Genomic DNA, 20,182 nt, shown 5'->3' with positions numbered 1-20,182 from the left:
TTTTTTTTGTCAAAATTCGTTTTTATTATTCAACATAGTTCCCTTCAAGAGCGATACAACGATTATAACGACCTTCCAATTTTTTGATACCATATTGGTAGTACTCCTTCTGTTTTGCCTCAACATAGGCCTCAGTTTCGGCGACCACCTCTTCATTGCAGCCAATTTTTTCCTTGCGAGCATCCTTTTGAGGTCTGAGAACAAGAAAAAGTCGCTGGGGGCCAGATTTGGAGAATACGGTGGGTGGGGAAGCAATTCGACGCCCAATTCATGAATTTTTGCCATCGTTCTCAATGACTCGTGGCACGGTGCGTTGTCTTGGTGGAACAACACAATAACAAAAGTTGCTTGACAAAAGACGCCCTGTCTCACAAACTAATTGACATACAAACGTCAAATTTTGACACGAATCATTTGAAGGCTGGTACTATATAAAAATAATATGCAATTAATACTAGCGGCGCCATCTATGTGTCAGACCGGGGACTTATCAGCCAACCTGTTATATGTTTTGTTTCTCTTTATATTTCAATTATCCTAAATTAATCTATCGAATCCATGGAAACCCATATCGTTGAATATGAATAGGCCTGGGGCAACACCGACTAGATTTTGTAACAACGTAAATGCATTTGTACGACATAATAATGTTAGGTTGAAAATCCTTAAATTTTTGTACTAATAGACTGATGTGTTCTGTACATGCTATATTCAATTCAATGAACGGGGAAAACATTCATCTATTTATCTTTTTTTTAAATAATTGTGGAATTACCATCTCGACAAAGATTTTCTCACTCCAGTATGCTCAAATAACCTGTTTTACACCGTTTAAGCACATTACTTTATTATGTTTATGCTGGAATATTCCTAACAACAGGTGCGAAATAAGAATAGCACCGCGTGAAAACAGATTTTCTTAATTTAGTTTCGGAAAAATCAAGAAAATCCGTAAATAGCCGAGTATTCCTTGTTGAAACGAATTTTTCAAAACAATCGTTAAATTTCAAACATTGTTAAAAAAGACGAGACTAACGAATGCTACACAACGTCACACATGTCAATATTGCAATCACATCGGGTGTTAGCATCCACACTTGCGAGAAGATGTATTCGTTTTTTAATTATGCTATCATACAATGCCGTCTCTATTGAACCATTAGTCCGGAGCCGTTGGTTCGGAACCGTTGATTCGCCGCCGGCTCCGGAGCCGTTCGAGCGGAACCGTTGGTGCGGAGCCGGTTCCGGAGCCGTTGGTACGCTCCGAATAAGCGTGAATACCAGTTTGACGTGCGATAAACATGAACACCAGTTTTTTAGGTTAATCAGAGCTCTTACAGCACGTCCATGGCAAAGCACTTACTATTTGAGAAGATGTGCCATTTAAAATTTTGTTGTTAAAAATAAAAAGTTGGAGAATATTTTTTTTTGTTGAAAATTTAAATTGAAATGAAAACGAAATTATCTAGAAGAAACAGTTAAGGCCGGGCTACATTGATCGTACTCGCAAGCGTAATTTTGATTTTCACTAGCGCATCTGGCGGCGGCTGGTGGAAGCTTTTTTTGGTTATCGAGGCAATGGTCATGCCGGATCTCAAAATTAAGTAGTTTTTCCATCGTTTTTCATTGCAAAAATAGATGCAATGCGTGCAAAACATGTGTATCTACGTTTTACAAAACTTTTCTCCTCCGATTTAAGTAAAAAACATGGGAAATTAACGTATTTTCTGGAGCGGCTCCAAATTGTTTGGCAAAATGCTTCTGTCAGCCGCCGCCAGATGCGCTAGTGAAAATCAAAATTACACTTGCGAGTACGATCAATGTAGCCCGGCCTTTAAACCCTTAAATTATTTATTTATTTATTATCAGGCGCTACAACCGCTTTGCGGTCTTGGCCTGCCTCAGGAGTGTCCGAAACCACTCACGGTCTCACGCCTTCGTCTGCCAGTCCGTTATCCCGGCCTTAATGGCGGACGCTCCCACGCCATCTTGCCACCTCAGTTTGGACCTCCCACGCCTCCTCTGTCCTTGTGAACGGCCTAAAAAGACTTTATGGGTTTGGTCGTCCGTTTCCATGCGTACAACATTGCCAGCCCACCGGAGCCTGGCGAGTTTGATGCACTGCACGACAGTAAGATTGCTGTACATCTTGTATAGCTCGTCATTATAAAGGCTCCTCGATTATCCTTCCACATACACGGGACCAAGAAGCCTTCTAAGCATCTTCCTCTAGCATGCCAAGAAGGCTTCGTCAGATTTGGACAGTGTCCATGTCTCAGAGGCGTATGTGAGTACTGGAACTATATAGGTACTATATAGTCCCAGCTTCGTCCGTCACGACAGGTTCTTTGAACTGGTTCTGAACTGAGGTGAACTGACTTTTCAGGCTGTATAAAAAGACCAGTTGACAGCCAGAATTCTTGCGCCCAACTCAGCTATCATGCTATTGTCGTTGATGACCTTTGACGCGAGATAGGTGAATTGTGGGACGTCTTTTAAAGTGCGTTAACCTATCTGACGTGACGTCTACGTAGGTTTGGATTATTTATTGGTAGGACCACAGATGTTGCCACCATCAGTTTGGTCTTTGTCTCATTTATCTGCAATCCGAGGTTATCTGCCGCCTGCTTGATCCCTTCAAAGACTTATGCTATATAGGAGAGCCGCAAACCAATGATGTCTATATCATCAGCGTATGCCAGGATCGGGGTTGACTTATAGAAGATGTTTTCCGTACTCTCCACCCTCGAGTCGCGGATGGCCCTCTCTAGTGCCAAGTTGAGTAGGAGACAGATGAGTCCGTCCCAATGGCGCAGACCTTTGGTGGTAGTTTTTTGAACTGAGAGTTTTTTTCCATCCACCCTCACCTGGCAAGAGACGTTGGTCATAGTCATTCTAACTAGCCTTATCAGTTTGGCCGGGATTCCAAAGGAGCTCATGCCGTCATACAGTTTTACCCTGGCTATGCTATCATATGTGGCTTTGAAGTCAATGAAGAGATGCATACCGTCGTGTCTGTATTCAGCCATCTTCTCCAAGATCGGCCGCATGGTGAAGACCCTGTTATAGTGCTAGATAAAGTTTATTACTCGTTTATTATGTCGTTATAAGCATGGATTGCTTTACTTATGGCTGGATTTTCGCCATATTACATATTGCAGTAATCATGTAGTCAGCCTGCTGTCCAGTACTGAAATCCGATGAAAAATCATTTGGCTATCCTTGTTTGTTCCTTGTTTATACAAATATATAAAAACCAAAAGGTAAGGCATGCTAACATCCCTTATTTGTGAACATTTGGAAGAGATCGAGTATCGCTCGCTTTAGTTTATATTTTTGTCTATTCTTCTTCTTCTACTTCTTCTTCTTCTTCTTTGGCACAACAACCGCTGTCGGTCAAGGCCTGCCTGTACCTACTAGTGAAGTGAGCTTGGCTTTCAGTGACTTATTGTTACCATAGCAGGATAGTCAATCCTACGTATGGGGGCACGGTCTAATCGGGGCTTGAACCCATGACGGGCATGTTATTACGTCGTACGAGTTGACGACTGTACCGCCAGACCGGCCCGTATTTTTGTCTATTAATTATCGATAAATTGAATTAATTTGAATCAATAACATAAATTTTCATTCCAAGAATGTTCATTGTGTATTTCAAAAACATGTTTGATATGCTACGATCTAAAATTTATCAAGGCTTCAACTGGTGCTATTTGTATTTCGCACCTTGTTTTAGCAATATTCGTGCATTATTGAAAAATGTAACATCAATATATTAAAGTTATGTGTGTGAAAGGTGTAAAACAGGTTATTTAGGTTATCAGAGTGTTAGAGCAAAAAAAATCTTCATTGGCATACGCGCAATTATTTAAAAAAAAAACATAATAATGCTATTTTATTTTTGCGCAGTGTACTGGGGCGGACCCGTCGTACAGTTGTCATCTCATAAGAATTAATAACATGCCCGTCATAGGTTTAAGCATCATATGAACCGTTCTCCACTATAGCTAATATAAGATTTTTATTAGAAGGAAATCTTGAATACGTTCGTATTAATGAAAACATATGTACATAATTCATAAACTAGCAGTATTGGAAGAACATATCTGTTTAAACAATTTTCACCTTCTGCTGAAACCAAACTATTCTGCATAAAGAAGACATAAATCAATTATAAAGCGATTAGGGCAATGAGATATCTGTCATGATGAGGGTTATTATTTAGCAATTAGGTTTAAAAAACCTGTTTTATTTTAAATTAGCGTATGTGGTCGTCTCTCAAGAAAGATAATTTACATTATTGCTCTGCATCTTATTGGCTTGCCAACAGTTTATTGATAATAATGATTAATAAACTATGGATATATTTTGGTATCCGCTGAATTTAAATTGAAGAGAAATATTTATTTTAATCTTACACATAGAATATAAACACATTAGCTATTCAAATACCATATTTCTTTCTAGCTACTTAAGAGGTAAATAAAAGGCGTTATTTAAAAACCAACAGTTTGTTAGAAATTTTCCAGTGAACGTACCTTATTTTACAGAACAACTGCATTTTTTCTTTGAAAAGAAACTTGCAATTTCTCAAATGCCGATGAGAAGATAAATTATTTCATTATATGCAGCATTTATTCATATATGCAAAGATAGCATTATTTGCTCATTGCTGGATTCAAGTATTCAACAGAAGAGACTGCCACGAGAAATGCCAAAGAAATCAATACAACAAACTCTATCCACTTCGTGACAGAGTTGATCACTCAAGACAGAGAATGTTACAAGATAACTCATGACAAGAAGTGCCGCCCATAGTCTGCAAGGCTGACAAATCACCCATGAGACTTTCTCATCTGGTCCTGGTATTGATTATTCTTTTCAACTTAGCTGTATCCAACTATTTCCGATGCTTTGGCGAATATTGTCTTCTGGAATAGAATATACTCGTTTTACTTTGGTTTCTTTCACTTGCTGAAGCATTGTACTGTTGTGCAAATGATCATCAGAAGCATTTGCGCAAATACATATCGCGAGTTCATATGAACCGTCGTGTAAAAAATCACATCAATCATTCTGAATAATAAGTATCTTTCTCTTTCCGCTTGTTTGCACTAGTGAACTGTAGAGTTTAAATTGAGTTGACGAGGCTTGACTTAGCATTCATGTGGGCACGTTGAAAAACACAATTGATGAATGTCATTGTTTACCTGAATCAGCCTTACTCAAGATTAACAGATTTACAGTAATTTGTCAAACTGCATGACGCTGTCAACAACAACAAGTTTTGTTTATACAAAAGAACCCAAGCTAATTGTGCATATGTCAACGCGAAGGGAAAGTAAACTTAACAAATGGCTTTGATAATAGGCTCACAGCATATTTTAAACACAGCGAAACTTCTTTAAGATGTTCCTTTACAATGCACCAACAGCTTAGATAATGAAATATAAATCACGCATTTTGGGGTGGCAAAAAAGGAAATACTGAAAAACTGAGTTTATAGTATGTTTCCACTGTCAGAATATTAGTAGTAAACACTATCAAAATTGTATGAAGTTCAAGTTGGTTCGATCAGTGTTTCATCACTTGCGAGAGTTGAGCAGCTTGGCTTCTAAAATCTATCGCATAAATCTATCAATCTATTCTTAAAGCTATCTAAATGCATGCCTTTACAATCGTTTCCATTAGAAAACATGTTAATATTGACATTGTATTTGTATACATTTACACGAATCATTTCACAAAATAAAGAACAATCAGAGGGTTTTGATCAAATTTATTTCTATATTCCTTTATTTGATGTAGACATTATCAACAAATCCAAACACGCAAAGCATTAGGGTAAATGTACCTTAGTGGTGGTATTGCACTAAAATGCGGTCCATACGACAAATTAAAAGTAATTAAGAAAAATTTAACTGAAAAAAAGCAAATTAAGTAATTTATGTTTGTGAGAAATGTTCTTTAGCCTTTTACAAAAGGTTTGAAAGATAAATGGGGCCGTTCCGTTACTTAGTGACCGAAAAATCCATTATTTTGTGAAATGTGTCAACATTTTTCCAAAATCCTTAGGATTTCATAACGAAATTTATATTTCTTTTAACGTTCTAAATGACCACATAACCACGCAATTACTAGTTTTTCAACATAACTGTTATGGAATATTATTGATTTACTAAAATTATTTGCCTTTTGACCATATTTATGCATTTAAAAGTGTTTTTTTTACCAAAATGCCATTATAGGTACACAAAACAGGCATGTTCCTATAGTGGTTATAGTTAAAAAATCAATAAAAACAAGTCGTTTTAGACTTTTTCGAGGATATTTTTGACATGTCATACTGTTTTCACTGAAATAAGCAACATACATGAGTTTTATGTGGATAATTTTCCAAACATTGGCCAAAATTCGCTTATATGGCTGAATGAAAAATTGATTTCAAGTCAAATGATGCAGTACTTTAGTCAACAAACAGTTTCTTCTATCAAATTTATACATTTTTTACGATCAAATTACGCAAGAAACCAATATTATGGCAGTAATCCTTGCTATTCATACGAAAACAGCTTTTCATTGATTCAGTGATTCAACTAAGTTTCATTGATATCATACAATGTTTTGGAGGTAGCTTTGTTTCCACCACTGTAAGAATACAATACGACACTATAGGAATCATACCTCCATTATAGGTACAACGAAGCAGTCACAAAAATATGTATTTTTTCGTAAATTTTATGTGTTTCATGGTAATAATGGTTGTGATTGCGAAAATAAAACATATTCCAATTGCTATGTGTTGAAATATTCAGAAATTGTCCTTCCTGACACTTCAAATTCATTAAAACTCATCGGTACCATTACAAATTGCACCAGTATTGGTACATTTACCCTATACAGGGTTTTCCAAGTCAGTTTCGAATGTAAACATCGTTATTCACCGCATGCAAAATGTTGTTCCACATCGATATGACATTTCATTTCCATCATAATAAATTTTAATTTTTACAGCATGATTTTCAACACGACTTAAGCTGGATTGAGTTTGACTTTTTTATGTGTTGAAAATCATGTGTTGAAACTGAAATTTTATTTTGAAGCAAATACGTCATTTGATAGCTGTTGAAAAGCATTTAGGATGCAGTGAATAACTATGTGCACATTTGAAAGTGTCTTGGAAAACCCTGTATTTATAGCTTGTAAGATGTTTCTGAACAGTTGTCACGTGGTATATTTACATCAAAATGAAATTTAAATGAAATTCTTCCTCATGATTTTCAGCACACCTCAAAGAACTGTCGAACTCAGTTCAGCTTGTAATGTATTGAAAATCATGTGGGAGAACTGAAAAATATTTGTGATGCAAAACATTTGATATCTGTTGAAAAACATCTCGCAAGCAATGAAAAATGTTGTTTACATTGGAAATTGACTCGGAAAACCCTGTAAAAGTATTATAACTAATTTCAAACAAAAAAAACGAAAAAGTTTTTATGCATGCTAGTTGTACACAATTGTTGAAATTAAATATGGCGAAACGTATTTGGAATTTGGGTATAGAACACACAACACAGATGAATATGGACAGGCTGAAATTTCAGTTTTCTAGTTGAAACTAGAGAATATTTTTGTAAAACTACCATTTTTGCTTTTGACTATTGGTCTCAGTCGGCTCTTATTTTGTTGTTGTTGTAATGATAGAGATATAATTGCGGTTTGTGTCGTCTACTTCTAATTCTACTAATTGAAATCATTATAATATTCAATGTGAAAATCAGTTAATTCTATGCTGAAAATATGCTCCTGAATCAAGAATTTAAAACTGTACAAGGTCACCAAAAAATCCATAAACGCGACGAACAAAAAGAAAAGAAGAGGATAAAATTATACAGGGATTTGGAACCTCTTTTTGTTAATTAGGAAGAATTTATGCTTCCGTCGAAAATTTATCTATTCAACTCAAACCGGTCAAACTGAGCTTCAGATAAAGGTGGTTGATGTCTAGATGTTGGTAGGCTTTTGACGAGTAAAGCCGCGGAGGTATAACATTTTCAGAGAGGAATGGGATCATCAATTATAGAGTTTATTCTGATAACAGGCACAACATTTACAGGTATATATATCTGTGATCACTAGGTGATATATAATTTAGTAATTTTGCAACATCACTAACACCAATGCGTTTATTCAGTCGTGTGAATATATTATTCGGTTCACTAGTGCAACAATAATAGAACTGTAGAAGAAGATGAAGGCATTAAATTCGTAACTGAGATAGATTAAAAGAAAAACTTAGAGCTACTTATAAAGTCTAGTATTGTGCACAAAGCGCAAAACGTAAATGCAATGCAATATTGACAATCATCATCTTACTCGTAATAGTTTAATTCGGTACCTCAGAATGTATTATTGGATTCAATTTTTGATGATAATTATTTTTATGTAAGATAAGGCCTACTATGACTTTCAATTTTTTATCAGAAATGACAAAATCTTTAGCTTATAATTGTACTTAGGAGCGGTGTAATTATCATATGTTATTTTGTTTTTAGAGTCGAATTAAGGATTACCAATATTTACTTAACAATTGTTTGTTTTAAATAATTAATTTTAACTGCTCCAGGCTAGTTTATCAGGCTACGATTACGGAGCCTACCTTTGCTTACTCAAACGACAGCTGGTTGAGGGTAATTTTTTCAAAAACTTTTCAACAAGCCACAATTATCGCTAGAATTTTATTGAACGATTGAAATCGATACACCATAAATTTGAATTAAAGTCTGACATGTTATTCAAATTATCAACGGACTGCTACTAACTACAAAAATATTGCAATTAAATAAAAAAAAGAATTATAGAATTTAAACGGACGGTCCCGTGGTACAGCCCTCGAGGAGCATACTAATATAAATCCATTAAACTAAACCCAAGTAGCATTGGGCCCAAGACACAAATATTTTATAATTTTGATATTCGATTTTTGTTTAGCATTCTTATATTGCTTGAAATAAATGTTGACCGCGTAGAGTACAGATGAATGCACTTCATTTAAACTATAGAAACAAAAAAAAATGGGGAATGTTCAGCCTGGTCAAATCGCCTACTGCTTAAAATCGCTAGATTTATGCAATGCTCTGCACCTTTTTGCTCAGTAACAAACAGAAACTTTTCCTAAAAGCAGCCATAATTGAAACCACCATTGGTGTGGTTCTTTGGTTGTAGTTGCCAGAGACAGCATTTTTCTTCAATGAAATCGAAAAAAAAACTTTGCTAGCATTTTCTTTCACTTCGCATTGCTTTGCACTTAATTTGAGCTCATTTTCGAGATAAGCTTGCAAGTAAATCGATTCAGTTGATTGATTTTTTTTTATCAAATAATAAAGCATATTGCATTACATTAATTTACGAATTTACGCTGAACGCATTTCAAAATTATGATCATGCATTTTTTATATGACAAAAATATGTTTGTCAACAATAAACATGAGATTAACATAAACAATCGAGAATAAAAAACAAGAGATTTTTTTACTAACAACTTAATTAGTTTTTGTAAGCAATTAGATTAATTGTTTGTATTAGAAACTATGTCAACTGACTGATAACCATATATTGCGAGTCGCATTTCCGCAGTTGAACAACAAAATTAAATGAATTTCACAACATTATCTAACGCACGCCATCTGGTGGCTGGAATCAAACCAAATGATCTGTAGAACACCTCGATATAGCTTACTGCTAAAACGTTCCATCCCAAGTGACCAGTGACTGAACAAACCTTTTTCATGTTCATTCGTCGTTAGTTTGCTGGGAAGGCTGATTTACATACTTGTGAAATTCATCGCTCAGATCTTCCAATTTAAATCACAACCAATTTGCTTCATTTTAGATTTAGGACATTGGAGTTTGTCTAATAGAAGCAAACACACAAAGGCAAATAACAATGTTGGCGAATATTACAATATTAGTTATGATATTGTAACAATAATATATAATGTTGTAGAAATATTCAATATTTATCATCTTAGAACTTTTATAGGAACAAATATAAGAATCGCGCTATTTTCCATTCGAAGCACCATAAATCGTCTTCAATCTGAATATTGTACGGCAAGTCTTAAAACAAATAAAAAACACAACATAAAACAAGGGAGGAATATGAGACAATTAAATTTGTTGATCTCTCTGCATTCTTCATATCGTTGTTGTTCATATCGTACCTTTCCAGACTCTAGCAATATAAAAATGTACCCATGCTTCAGCGAATACATTAAAAAAGATCCGATTTTATTCGTAACACATTATTTAAATATTCAGACTGTTTCAAAACCTTCTCCAACGAAACAACATCGAACAGCATTAGTGAAATCACTACAACGCATCTCACCACCTCAACGTGTTTTTTCTGAATATTCGTTCGTTCGTCTAGAGATAAGAAACTAACGCTACGTTATAGCAGAGATTTCCAAAAGCTAGATTGCACCAGACGGAGCTAAAAAGAGTTCCAACGGAATTGGAACTACTTCGAGCAGCTTTTAATATTTTATTAATTAATCTGTCGAATCTTTTTATTTTTTTATTTTTATGAGGACCGCAATTGAATGTTTTGAATCCTTAAATACTTTTCATGAAATATATTTTCATGAGAAGCGCCATTGTACGTTTTCATTAAATATGTGTTCACACAATACATTAAATACAAAAATGCTTATCTTAAAACGAATTTAAATATTCTCATCACTTGATCACTCATTTGAGTATATACATAATCATACATATACATACATATAAATATAAATTGACTATATAAATATATATTTATATACATTCAATTAATTTATCTTCATCATTATAGTACCCTTTGTACTATAATATATAATATATTTCATTGATATATAAATGAAATATAATATATATTTCATTTACATATGATACAAAGTTTTGAATTTGGGTTCATAAACTCTTGTGATACCTTTGGATATGTTCGAATTTATACTTTATATTTGCTTAAAGCCGTAAAGAAGCACAACTTTTGCTAAGAAGAAAACCGTCTATATAATAATCGATCTACGTCAGACAGTTTTTTGGAGTGTTTTATGTCATAATATACCTATTCTCAATGTTGTGTTATTTGCTTAAGCGTAATCCTATGTATTGTTAAGTTTCAAATCGTTTTGGTCGTGTTTGGCACATCATTACAGGGCATCATTACACTCCAAAGTCCTCAAAAGTTGATTTTTTAGAGAAAAATCAAATGAATGAATCTGAAAGCTAAATTGCTAGCGATTATGCAAATCGAAGTATCGTTGCAAATTGGGTACATATATGGAATTTAACATAAAACCATCTTTTGGATAAAATGAAATACTTATGAATTATTTGAGTAAAAATATTATGGATAACACATACTACTACTGTTCAATAGATGCGCGAGTAGAACCGAAAATTTTGAGATTGAACAGCGAGAAAAATGTCGTTGGTTAGTTTCGCATCATCTTTTTTGCGATACTATTCAACGTGATTAACAATTGTAAACGTTCGCTTAGATATTCTTTTACGTGTAATGAATGATTTTGTTTCAAAATTGCATGCGTGTCAGCTATATGTTTTAAGCAGTTCGATACTTGGATCAACTTTAATACAGTTCGCCGCGTTGTTGAAAGTATTTTGAATTAATTTTTCATTCCATTCCTTGGAACCAGCGTTAATAACTTAACAGCTACGATAGGCATACATATGTGGTCGGTGGTACAAATGTGTTAGTTTATAAGAGAATGAGAGCTCAAAAAGAAGCTATTGGGCAGCAGCATTACGAACCGCTAGTATGAAATCAATAGGCAGTGATAGCATTCGATTAGCATATTGTAGTTCGACTGAATTTTGGCCAATTGGTGGCAACTATGATTCAATATAGCCCACCAACTCATCTGCTATGATACTTTCTGAGGAGCCGGCATTTCGAAATAAGAAGCCACAAACGATTCAAATCAATCCCCATCAATCGAATATTCATAAGCCAGCAGCTAACAAAATGTGTGAAAATATCAAACGATTTCGATCCACTGATCTTATGGGAATATTCTATGGTTTCCGTATACTACATATTAGCCATATTGAAAATGCACACAATATGCCTTTCAAAATTATTAATTCAATCCTGTAAATCAATCAAAGCACGAACGACAAATAGATTATCGATCACTATAGAGAGATAAAACACACAATTATGTATAAAACCATCAACACAGTCGGCTTCTTAAAATAGTGTGTTGTATTTGTCTCCATGTTTACTTATGTATATATATTTTTTAATTAATCATTACATCTTTTCAACGTAAATATGTTATGCCCATAACAGTGGCGTGTTACAGTCGTCAACTCGAACGACTCAATAACATGCCCGTCATGGGTTCAAATCTAGAATGGACCGTCCCCCCGTAGCAAGGATTTCACTTATACGACTTATGTGGTAATCAATTAAGTTGTTGTTGCATATCCGCGTAGGACGTAACGCCAAAGAGAAGAAGAACATGTTGTACTGAATTATCCTTCAAATCAACAATTATTCTTATTATTATTCTTTCAGTTAATCTTACTCTCGCCATCCCAGCAACACACAAATGCTTGATGTGTTTCGTTTTGTAAGTAGCCTGCAATTTTTTTATATTTTTTTTCACGAAAGTCATTTCATTCACACTTTAAGATGAAACGCTAAATCAAATCATTTGTCATTTTTTATTTGTATCTTCTTCTTCTTGAGTATCAGTGACTAATTTATTATCCATAGCATGATCATCTTTCTCTTTCTCTTTCTCTTTCTCTTTCTCTTTCTCTTTCTCTTTCTCTTTCTCTTTCTCTTTCTCTTTCTCTTTCTCTTTCTCTTTCTCTTTCTCTTTCTCTTTCTCTTTCTCTTTCTCTTTCTCTTTCTCTTTCTCTTTCTCTTTCTCTTTCTCTTTCTCTTTCTCTTTCTCTTTCTCTTTCTCTTTCTCTTTCTCTTTCTCTTTCTCTTTCTCTTTCTCTTTCTCTTTCTCTTTCTCTTTCTCTTTCTCTTTCTCTTTCTCTTTCTCTTTCTCTTTCTCTTTCTCTTTCTCTTTCTCTTTCTCTTTCTCTTTCTCTTTCTCTTTCTCTTTCTCTTTCTCTTTCTCTTTCTCTTTCTCTTTCTCTTTCTCTTTCTCTTTCTCTTTCTCTTTCTCTTTCTCTTTCTCGTTATGCAAAATAAATTAAACTATTGCTGAATGATTATTCGCGTCACAAAGGCATTATTTTTTGTCATTATTTGATTGTGGATCGTGGATTAAAAAAGGTACGAATTGAAAATGTTTTCGCCCCAAAAAGGTGTTTGCCAGCATATATATAACATACTTTGATTGAACACAACATCTAACAGAAAACAGTCTACTTTTTGCATTTTATTTCATGTGTACCCCTATGTTCATTTATTTAGTCATGCGGTGCACAAATTCCGCAAAATTGTACTCTTAGATTATTTCGCCCAATGTTCTCAGGACGAATTAATTAGTTGTCTTTATCTTTTGCAGTCGTGTCCTACTGCAAATTCTTGTTGCATTCGCGCCGTTCAGAAGGAATTGAAGGAACAGTTTGAATCGATGCGAAGAGGTACACAAAAAGAAAAAAAAACCGCACTAAATCACGTGTTCTTGTCGTCGCCTTACCACGTTCTTCCAATGCACGCCTCTTGGAAGAAATATATATATATATATATATATATATATATATATATATATATATATATATATATATATATATATATATATATATATATATATATATATATATATTTATTATATATATATGTATATATATATATATATATATATATATATATATATATATATATATACATAACACGAAAATTTTAAGCACTGAAATTCCCAAAATACGCTCTTCCAATACGATGTTTCGTTTCTCGTATTTCATATCCTTTCCTGGTTTCTATTCTTCAAAGATTTCTTGTCTCGCTTCATTCCCTTTTATTTAGCTCATGCCCAATTCTATGCTCCATACCTCCTTTCTTGTTTGACTCATAGCATGTTGCGATTCGATTTCTTTCGCAAACACGTGGTCACATTTCATGCAAACAAAAAAAAAACACCCATACATATCCAAGGTTGTTCATGAATGACACTCTCGCGTGCTGTCGGTTTTCGTCCATGCTACAGCACTGTCGTTGCTGCGCTGCTTCTAATACTGCTAGCACAAGGCATTTTGGATAAAAAACGATACATTAGCATTGCTGAAACGCCAGACAGAAACCGAAACCATTGAAACCTAATAGTTTTGCGGACTTGAATACAGTAGCTACTAAAAGCTGAATAATATCAAAAGTTTGACTCTTCTTCGCCTAACATCGATTTCATAAATCCAAAAATTACCAGTAATGATAAAGCTCTTTATACAATTTATACAAACTAAGACAAGATTTAAAGGCCTCAACTTACTGTAGAGGAATCTTACATTTAAGGATTTAATTTAAACTCAAACTTTTTACAATCTTTTAAAATCTCTAGAAATGGGAAATAGCAGTTATGTGTGCATTTATCAATGTACATCGCTAGCTATAATAAATTCATCTATATTTTTTAAGATAGATAAAATATAGCATACACATACATGGCAACAATATAGGTTGTAATCAAAATTGTTTGATATTTTCAACATATTATTGAAATATATTACACGCTGCGGATCAAATTCATATTTTTATCGTGAATCAGAAAAATATTCTTCAACGGAATTGAATTGAATTGAAGAATTGAAACTAATAAAAATGCGTAGCAAAAATTTCTAAAAATCTTGTAGGAAGCTGCTAACGATCTACGTCACCATTAGAAACAGTTGACTTTTTTATAGGAGTCGAAGCAAATAATTTATCATTGGTCTGGTTTTCATTCATAAATTAAGCACATTCATTTGAAGAATATCACCTGGAATATATAAATAACACATCGTGAATTCGGCACGTCACTAACGTCCACACAACACATACAGTAAAGTTTTCTGTCCCAGTTTTATTATTCATCTTAAGACTACATATCATTCCACAAATGAAAAATTTAGAAAGAAGATCATCGGTAGATTTTGGAACGAAAAAAGAAGGATGTTTATCGGATCAGGTGAAAACCAAGAATCTTACCTGTACCGGGCAATAGCAGGATGGTCAGGATCACTGCCAATGCCTGGACACATCGCCAGGATGTATCGCAATTCCAGAGATGCTTGGTCATGGCAGAGCTACACGAATCGCGGCTGCCTCAGCCGGTCGGGCTCCTTACGATAGAAATTTTGCACGTCGAGCACCATCACAGTTCAACAGTGCGTTGAAAATAAATTGCTTTTCCTGTCGCGCGTTTACTCCACTTTCGTAATATGCGAACCAATTCGACTGAGATTGATCAAAACCATTTGAAACAGGCCCACAATTCTCGGCAATGTAATGAAATCGGTCGATCGAATCGATTCCAAACGGAATTCACACACCAAAAATCTTTCAACATAAAACTGCATTCACAACCTTTATCACTATAAATCGAACCTAATTTCTACAGAATATCGACATTACGACATAGAACACTGATGCAAGGAATACAAGGAATACACCAATTCAACCATTGCTTTGTATTTCACAATACACTAATACACAAACATAGATACACACATTTTATAACTCTTTAACAAAATCAAACTTATTGGAATGATATTGGAATACACATAACACACATGTTAAAACACAGCTACACTGAAAAATCACATCCAATCTGAACTAGATTGAGCACGTTTTTGTGAATTTCTTCTAATGTGTTTCACCTTTTTATTTCACCTTTAATTGGTTCTCTGCAGCTTTCTTACGCAGTCCGTTTCTGCGTTTCGATGACTTTATCGGTTGAGCTAATGCTGCAAAATGAGCCTTGTTACCCAAACAAGCTTCTGTAGAACCGGAATAGAACATACAAAAGAAAGATTAACGTACTTATTCCTTCGACTTTTTTCATTGCTGTTTCAATCGAATTTTTAAAAAAGTCATTCGTTCGTATAATCCTCGTGCCGATTCTTTCATCTATTTTTTCCGCAGTAACCTTATGTACTGCTTGTGTGTATATACATAGCGCTAACAGTACGTCGATGCAGTCAAAAAGCGCTTGCTATCTAGTGGGGAATTTGGCGATGGTTGGTTGTTTGGGTCAACGGTGCCGCTCGATAATTTGCACGAATAACTCTTTGAGTTATTCTCAGTCTGCGGTTTGTGCAGGTGTAGTTTCTGAATGTTGATTTTTCATTCCAACAAAACCAGTTTTGGGCATTTTTCATTCCTTTTCATTTTCATTCTCAAACACCGGTACATATTTTTAACAATCGTTCGAAGTTTCAAAAGCAATTCCTCGACATCGAATACCTCTTCAGCACCAAGTAAAGATTTCATGCATTTATTTATCTCATGAACTCATGAAATATTTGGCCTGAATTAACATTAGATAGCAGTAAACATTCATTATTATTTCAACATTCCACACATATATTTCAAATATCGTTAACACAGCACATCTAGTTCACTGCATAGGATGTTTTTTTTATCCTAAGAACATAACACATCCATCCAATATACAATGATGAATATAATTTAACATTTTCATTTATATCAACTATATTAAAGATATTATATTGAACCTACTATGTCCATGCTAACATACAGCATGAACAGTATGTTATGCTGAATTCACTGCAATATTTAACAATACTTTTCACTGCTCAATAGCACGCTTACAGAGGATACACATTTAGTAACGCCAGGAAATATTTCACTTCACTGATCCCTTTTTGTCAGATTTGCAACCAACATGGTTAAAACTTCAGAAAACTCAGTTTGCTATTATACAAATTTGCTTATACAATTAAAATGCTAAACATCTTCCAACCGATGCTATCAAAGGCAGTGATATTTTGCATGAACTAGTTCAGTACGATATTATGCTGCATATTACTTATACGCTTAATGTGTTCGTTCATAGGCAGAATGGTCGATATTGGTGTAGCAACTAGCACAAAAATTGATTTTTTTAACACATCACTCGTCAGGAAACCTCTCGATGGCCTACTTCATGGTTGTACAGGGCGACATGAGTTTGTGTTGTAGTTGTTTCTAAATTTCACTCTCACTTAAAGTCTACTAAATTTACTATTATAAATTGCTGGGAACACTATCAATTATCATCAATCTAATTGTCCAAACTTACGTATACCGCGCAGGATAAAATTCTTGCGCCAATTGCATGCGATACGCAACCCAACGCGGTACGACAGGTCTTCTTCAAACGACAAACTGAACAAAATTCTTGCGCCAAACGCGTTTGATACGCAACCAACGTTTGTGCGACAGGTCGGGTCTTAGTCGGGGAACACTTTAACTTTTTCTCTTTCCGTTTCTCTCTTTTCAACTTGCTTCTACCTCGTTGACGTAGCGTAGATTGCACATTTCATTTTGTTGAGCAGACAAGAGAAGCGCGGCTTTGACCAGCAGTAAAACAAGCCCATAGTTCAGATCACATCCATACCAAGTAAGAAAGAGAAATGAAGTTGTTTCTCTTTCAAACATTGCTTATTTCCTTTCCCTTTCTTAAGTGAAAGAATATCCAAACTCTCCATGAGGATAAGAAAATAGAGAGTATCGTCACGTTTTCTCATTCGATTGGCGTTCGGCTTTTCAAAATATAAATCAAGAGCAGATTCGCTCACAACTAAATGTTTATCTCTTTTTTCGCTCGCTTCTCATCATATCTACTTTTCGCCTGGAAATTCAGCATGAACAATGGTATTTTGTTGTTTGTTGATCTGGTCATCATTTGTATATGTTTTTTCATTATGTTGCATTCATCCATTTTAAAAATACATCAAATATTTGTTTTTCTTAATTTGTATAAAGAATAATGATCGCATACATATTTATAGTTCTTTTTCCGGTACAAAAACGCATATGTCTCCTGTTATTTTCCAAACATGAATATTTATAGTATAAACAACGTTTGTTATAAAATGAATACATTATCGAAAAACTGGTTCTAGTTGAAATACACATTGTCATACATTGTATAAACATAGTTGATTCTCGGAGGACATGGTTTGCATGGTTATACTGTAAAATTTGAAATAATATTGTTATTCCGAACCAAATTTGGAACCAAAAAAGGTCCCGAGGCAAGGCAAAAACTCGTATGATGAATATATTTCCATGCACGGTTTACAACCAAAATAGATGTGCCAAAATCTAGAATATCGTATGTTTTAACTACAATACTATTCTAGGAATAAACATTCAGGAAAAAAGGACATTCACGGTTATCAGAAATAAATTTTAAAAAATCTGTGAATTTCAGCAAAATGACAACTTTAAACTGTCTAAATCGATATTGCCGTATCTGCGTCGGAACTGAAGAGAATTGTACGTCGTGAGATTCCTGTACAATGGTTCTTTTAATGTTTTAAAAAGATAAAAGAGGGTTTTTCATTATATAAGGCATACATTTTACTATTTGAATCACAATGCTATAGACATAATTATAGGAACCGCAGAGTCAAAATAACGCTGAAAAAACTTGAAAAATGTCCGTAACTACGGGAAATGATTCGGGTTGAAGTCGAATCACGTCATATATTTAAAGGAGCCGAGGTGTTTAACAGTAGCCCACAAAGCCACCATTAAGTCGCCTTTTCGATTTAGATATTTCACAATTTTATCTTCATGATTATTTTAATGTAAACATAAACTATCCAAATGCATATTTACTACATACCATCTGGTATAATATTACCGACAACATTAAAATATAATGTATTTCAGAAATGATAGAAACCAGGTAAATTATATTAAGTTAATAAGGTTTAATTGGTTCAAATTTGATGTGATTTGAAAAAAATAGAATAGAATGAAATAGCACTGTCCTGTGTATGCTTTTCGAACACTTCACCATAAATAAATAAATAAATAAATAAATAAATAAAGAAATCAATAAATAAATAAATAAATAAATAAATAAAAATAAATAAATAAATAGCTAATTTTCAAGTTAATAAAGTTTTTCGCACGATTCATTTGCCATAGAGTTACAGAAATAAAAAAACTTTAAAAATTAATGTTAATTAATATTTATTGATATGAGCTAATTTCATATAAGTAGTTTTGTGGTTTAATATCAACTTCGAAAATTCCGTTAAATATTTTATCCGTTTTTATTGCTGTTATCCACTGTGCTGCGACATGCGGAAAAAAACGCTATGTGAAGGAAAACTCCAGGAACACCGGTACATTAATGCAATTTTCACCGTACAATATGACACCGTTCAATGATGTATATCTACATAGGCTTATAGAATGAAGAATGCGGGATCAATGAACGAGAATTAACAAATTTGATGCACTTTATTTTCAGTCACAGTTTTTTTTTTTTAATTTATACACGCAAGTCGATGCAAATGTACTGACTAGTACAGTTTTCCAACACTACAAATCTACGATACTGCACTTTTATATAACTTGGTATATTTACACGTATTTACATCGTTACGTTTAATGGTCACTCTTAAACGTGGAAATAATTGTTTCTATTTGTTTCCATTGACAGTTAAACGGGATAAGGCTTTTCTATAGAATATTATCCATAATATTTTATTCTGCCCTCGTGGAGTTTCACCTACTTGCTCTTCTAGTTCTAGTAGTATACTGACGCAATATTTACGCAATATTGTCTCTCATTTAGCAGTATCCTTTTATCTCTCACTCCGTTTTCTGAGAGAATTCATTTTTCCCGACTCGACTTAAAAAGGGGTAAAATTCATGGTATATACCCAGCATGTAATCAGTATGCCATTCGTAAAAAAAAAACAAATTTTCCTACCCTTGCAACAGTTTTCTCTGATGCACTTAATTTTTCAAACTTAACCCACGACAAATTTATGTTATTTTAACATCGTTTTTGCTGATTTTTACAAACTTTGAACTTTCTATATATTTTCTTGTACAAATTGTACTCATTGCACATTTAAATTCTTGAACAAAACTATATTTTTAAGGTTTGTGTTAGACACACAACTTCCAGAACATTGAACAAACGTTTTTATTTGTGGTGGTTAAAAACAAATCAAACAAGCTTTGAGAAATCACATTACATGT

At 34.0% G+C, this 20,182-nt stretch overlaps 1 protein-coding gene across 10 annotated transcripts in view; it reads right to left on the bottom strand.

Moving 5' to 3' along the window:
- The window catches only part of LOC120899765 (protein kinase C-binding protein NELL2-like), a 94,347-nt gene extending 74,627 nt beyond the window's left edge, over positions 1-19,720 (bottom strand). The window contains exons 1-2 of one of the 10 annotated variants that reach the window (XR_005739097.1): positions 17,253-17,559; positions 15,158-15,948 (exon numbers count right to left, since the gene is read on the bottom strand). Coding sequence is in view for 9 of the 10 variants with exons in the window: in XM_040305961.1 (XP_040161895.1) it covers positions 15,158-15,248 (91 nt within the window). In the remaining variant the exon portion in view is untranslated. Of the gene's footprint in view, positions 1-15,157; positions 15,949-17,252; positions 17,560-19,559 lie in introns of those variants that run through there. The other 9 variants (XM_040305961.1, XM_040305960.1, XM_040305969.1 and 6 more) reach the window with 9 other exon arrangements.
- Between the last annotated feature and the right edge of the window lie 462 nt (positions 19,721-20,182).

The sequence above is a fragment of the Anopheles arabiensis genome, chromosome 3 (genome assembly GCF_016920715.1).
Source record: "Anopheles arabiensis isolate DONGOLA chromosome 3, AaraD3, whole genome shotgun sequence".
Lineage (NCBI taxonomy): Eukaryota > Metazoa > Arthropoda > Insecta > Diptera > Culicidae > Anopheles > Anopheles arabiensis.
The sequence above is the reverse complement of the archived record's forward strand: the minus strand, read 5'-3'. Positions and strand labels throughout refer to the sequence as shown.